This window comes from Montipora capricornis, chromosome 3 (assembly GCF_036669925.1).
Source record: "Montipora capricornis isolate CH-2021 chromosome 3, ASM3666992v2, whole genome shotgun sequence".
Lineage (NCBI taxonomy): Eukaryota > Metazoa > Cnidaria > Anthozoa > Scleractinia > Acroporidae > Montipora > Montipora capricornis.
The window spans coordinates 21,784,876-21,789,325 of NC_090885.1; the positions used below are offsets into that span (position 1 = coordinate 21,784,876).

At 38.3% G+C, this 4,450-nt stretch overlaps 1 protein-coding gene across 1 annotated transcript; it reads left to right on the top strand.

Moving 5' to 3' along the window:
• On the top strand, nucleotides 1-4,396 carry LOC138042549 (G-protein coupled receptor 161-like). The gene has a single exon (XM_068888475.1). It carries the CDS (start codon nucleotides 2,973-2,975, stop codon nucleotides 3,996-3,998), a length of 1,026 nt encoding a protein of 341 aa, XP_068744576.1. The 5' UTR covers nucleotides 1-2,972; the 3' UTR covers nucleotides 3,999-4,396.
• Nucleotides 4,397-4,450: the final 54 nt, after the last annotated feature.

Here is a 4,450-nt window from a genome sequence, read left to right on the forward strand (position 1 = left end):
CCTCAGGGAGGTTGTTCGAACTAATTGCAGTGCGTAATTAAACAAGATGGCGGACACGTGGTGGCACTTCTCATTTCTCATTGCTTTGTGGAGCGACGAGGCGATGCAACACGAGTTGAATGCTATGCACAACAAGGGACAAAATAAGCCAAGGAATGGCTGATGGGGGGTACTCGAGAAGTGCAAAAGAATGCCGTATATCGCAAGATTCGCGACGGTAACAAAATATCTGGCAACCAGCGAAAAAATGGGAGATGTTTGAATTTTCCACGTTCTTGGCTGCAAACGAACCTCCAAACCGACAGTTGTTGTTGACTCGAGGTTACCCGAAGTAGTTTATTTGAATTTTCGCTGATGTGAACCGAAATATCATTAAATAAAATTAGCTTTAATTTACAAATATAGTTTTCTCTCCTTAATTTATAGCAGGCCTTTATTCTCATTTTTGACTTTCTTGTGCAATTCGTAGATTGAGCTTGGAATACCTGTGGTTTATTTGTTAATACTCTCAAAGAAAAAAGAAAGAAAGAAAAAAACGTTTTGCATAGTTCCCGATAGCTTATATAATATTCTGAGAAACTTCACATATCTTTTGTTCTGTTGTTGCAATTAGATTGCTTCGAATTCGAATATGTCCTTTAACCTTAAACTATAAATTCAGGGAAATCGTTAGAATCGGTTGTTGTATTTTTCTCAATTTTTTTTAATTTTTGGGGAGACCGAAAAATCCTTTTTCCTCACACTTTGTTTACAGTTGTGACAGGTGGACAAACTGTAAGTGGTCTCTATTTGTTTGACGACAAAAATGAATACGTATTAGCATTTTTTCCACTAGCGCGCGTTGAATATGAGATGATAGATAGATAAAGACGTACGTAGAGCCGAGTTGGCCATAATAATCGCAAATCCAACAAGCTCGAGAGAAATAATTGTTTTGCTAAAAACGCCTACTTTATTTTGTAAAAATATGAGATGGCAAATAGCCAACGAGGCGCGCGTAGCGCCGAGTTGGCTATAACTAGTCTCATATCCAACAAGCGCGAATGGAATAATTGTTTTATTAAATTTCTTAAACTCCAAAAATTTGGAAGAACGAAATACGAGCGAAAGAAGCGAAAAAATCCAAGCGAAATCGAAAAAACTTGATGAAGATGCGATAATGTGTAATACCTTGAGGTCAGACAGACGTAGGCTCATCACAAAAACATTTCTTGCCTTTTCGCGTATTTGTAAACGTCGGAATTGATCCAAACTTTCCACACAAAAATGTATTTTCTTTTTTGGTTTGATTCAGAGAGAAATTTCGCTTTCCGGCGAAAAAAAATTTAGTTTAGCAACGCTTAGCGCAATCATTTACCATATAAGGTCAAAGTAAGGTACATGAGCTGATAACCGAGACTGAGTGAACCCATCAGAGCACGCGAAATGCATTATCCGAGGTTGAGAATTTAATAATAGCTCTTATTATATATACTCAACAAAATTTCTCGTTTCTGATTGGTCAATGACGAATGCATAAACAAGTTTTAGAATGCACGCGAAAGTTGCTATGGAAACAACGCGATGGAGGAGGAAATGGTATGAACTTGCTTGTGTATTTCGTGATTTATGGTCACTCGTGATGTTTTGAAAGTTTCAAAATTGCACTCGCCTACGGCTCAATCCCAAAAAAGTCTCGTGCACATAAATCCCCAAATGCACAAGCAAGTTCATTCGATGTCCTATTCATAGAGGGGTTTTCAATTGAGTGTCGAAAGTAATTAGATAATTACTTTTCTTTATGATTACTTCACTCAGTGATTCAAAGTTCTCGCGACATTTTCTCAACCAATCAGAAGTGTAACCAAAACCAATCGTGGCTCGCGCGTGAACATTTTCCCGCGCTTTGTGTCGGCTACGTGTGATTACTTCCAGTTTTGATTGGTTTACTGGATTGTCTCCGTCCTTTTCGATTGGCCAAAGTAGTTACTTTGGTTTTTGGTTTTACGACACTCGATTGATATTCGCTCTATCATCCCGTGATAAATTAAAAAAAACACTTTACTTTCGTCCTAAGATATGCAGAACCAGTAAAGGCACTTTAAAGCTATTGATATTAGTTGAGCATGGTAATTGTATCATAGATCATATACCATGATGGCTAAGCCAATCAAAACTCTAGAATTAAATTGCATTATCCAATGATCTAGCTCATTAATGTACCTGACGCTTTATCTGTATTTTGATAGGCTGTAAGACTCATGAATTATTTATGAGGTTTTGAAATGTTCTTTAAAGTTTGAACAATCCCCTGGCTGGCAAAAGCCAGGGGCCAATAAAAATTGCTGGGAAAATACATAGAATCGGTTTTGCGGCTGTCACGGAAAACGATGAGTAACATGAATCCTGGCTGGCATGTTTAAGTGGTACATTTATCGTTTGCTGGCAATAAAGAACGCATTTTTTTTCCCACGAAAGTTAAATATTAATCAAAAACGTCTCCGCAGCCACTTAGCAAGCGTTCTGGTTGCTAACAGGTGAATTCTGAAAAGTGTATCGTTACGTAGTGTTGAGGAAAATTAGATGAGATAATTTATACCCTTTTTAGTGAATATTCATATAATCCAGCTGACAATGATATAATGACCGTCATGACCATGGAAAATTGTCTTTTGTTCGTCTTTGTAATGATGGTATTACTGAAACCCAACAGCCCGCTTTTCTTTACGGTACATAACATGGCAATGTTAATACTTTTCACTTACATAACTTTAATTAGTCAAGAATATTCTGTTGAAAGCGACACCAGAACTTTCCTAAGAAGAAAGTGATGCATCAATATTGAATGAATAAAGCAATTACGTGTACACCTGCTGTTCATCCAATTGGAAACTGCTGTACTACACTGTTTCTTTACAGCGGCGGTAAGGAAGATTGATCAGCATATAAAACGAATTACATCGTGTTTGTCGCGCAAGCTAGCACTTTCGTAAATGGCGCAAAACATAAATCAGATCATGGAAGCGATTATGCTTGTTGTCATTTGCACAGTTTCTGTTCTTGGAAACGCGACTCTGTTTGTTATCTTTTTGAAAAAAAGAGCCCTGCGGACTATCACTAACGGTTTTTTACTCAATCTCTCCTTCGCTGATTTACTGGTTTCTGTGCTCAACATGCCGGTGACAATGGTAACGATTCTCGAGCAAAGATGGATCTTTGGAGAAAGCGCTTGCAAGTTTTTAGGATTTACCACAATGCTGTCTTTTGTTTCATCCGTGATGTCACTTGCTATGATCGCGATCAACAGATATTATTACGTGGTGCACTGGAAAACGTACCGCTCTATTTTTACACCGCGGAAATCAATGCTGTTCGGAGCAGTTGTGTGGTTGATATCTTTGCTTATATCCCTCCCTCCTCTGTTTGGCTGGGCGGAGTATCGCTACATCCCTGGAAAATCCTACTGTTTTGTTTTCTGGCCATCGAGTGTTTATTATATGTATTTCATGTTATCATTGTGCTTTTTCGGACCTCTTATTGCGATGTGCCTTTGTTACTATCATATTTTAAAATTCACCAGAGAGGCGAAGCGGCGAGTCATGGAACACCCGTCACAACCTCAACCAGAAACACAGAGGGGAAAGGGCCAACATAGACAGATGTTTAGGATGACACCTGAAGAAGTAAAACTCACCAACACCTTATTGATTGTAGTCGCTTGTTTTTTGACTTGTTGGACTCCGTTTGCTGTCACAATGTTTATGGATATCTATTACCTGCACCCACTGCCAAGACTAATTGATATCAGCACACTGTTGTTAGGCTATGCTAATAGCATGTGCAACCCGGTGATCTATGGAATAAGGACTCGGGTATTCAGACAAGAACTCATTCGTGATTTAAGAGCCTGTTTTAGGATATGCGCATCGTGTCGTGGCACATCCCCAATCGAAGAACGCATTGAAGTGGCTCGTTCTTGTCATAGCAACACAGACCGAACGGATATGAGAGATGAATGAGACCTCAGAATAGAATTCACTGAAAATCATCGACAAACGAGACTAATGCTTACTTCAATGTCCTATTATATATGTTAATAACCAAGAGAATATTGAATGTGACGATGCTCAAGAAACTTCAAAAAGTGACATGAGAGTCAAACACCTAAACAAACATCCCGAAATTGAAATAAATTAAACATTCAGTTTGAGGATATTTGCCTGGAGGTTAAATTGATTTTTTTATGCAGCTATACAGGTGGATCGATTTAGATACAGATGTTCCTCGAGCTCCAATCTATAAATCTAAATCAGCTGTATTTTCTTAGCGATTTTTTTTTAAGTTCAAAGAAAATATAACATCTCAAGACCTGATCTCAGTCCAACGAGGACCCTAATATATATTATCCCACAGCTGTATGTTAGGGTTACGTTTTTGCAAACGTTGGCCGTGTCGCACTTTATATTTCAAC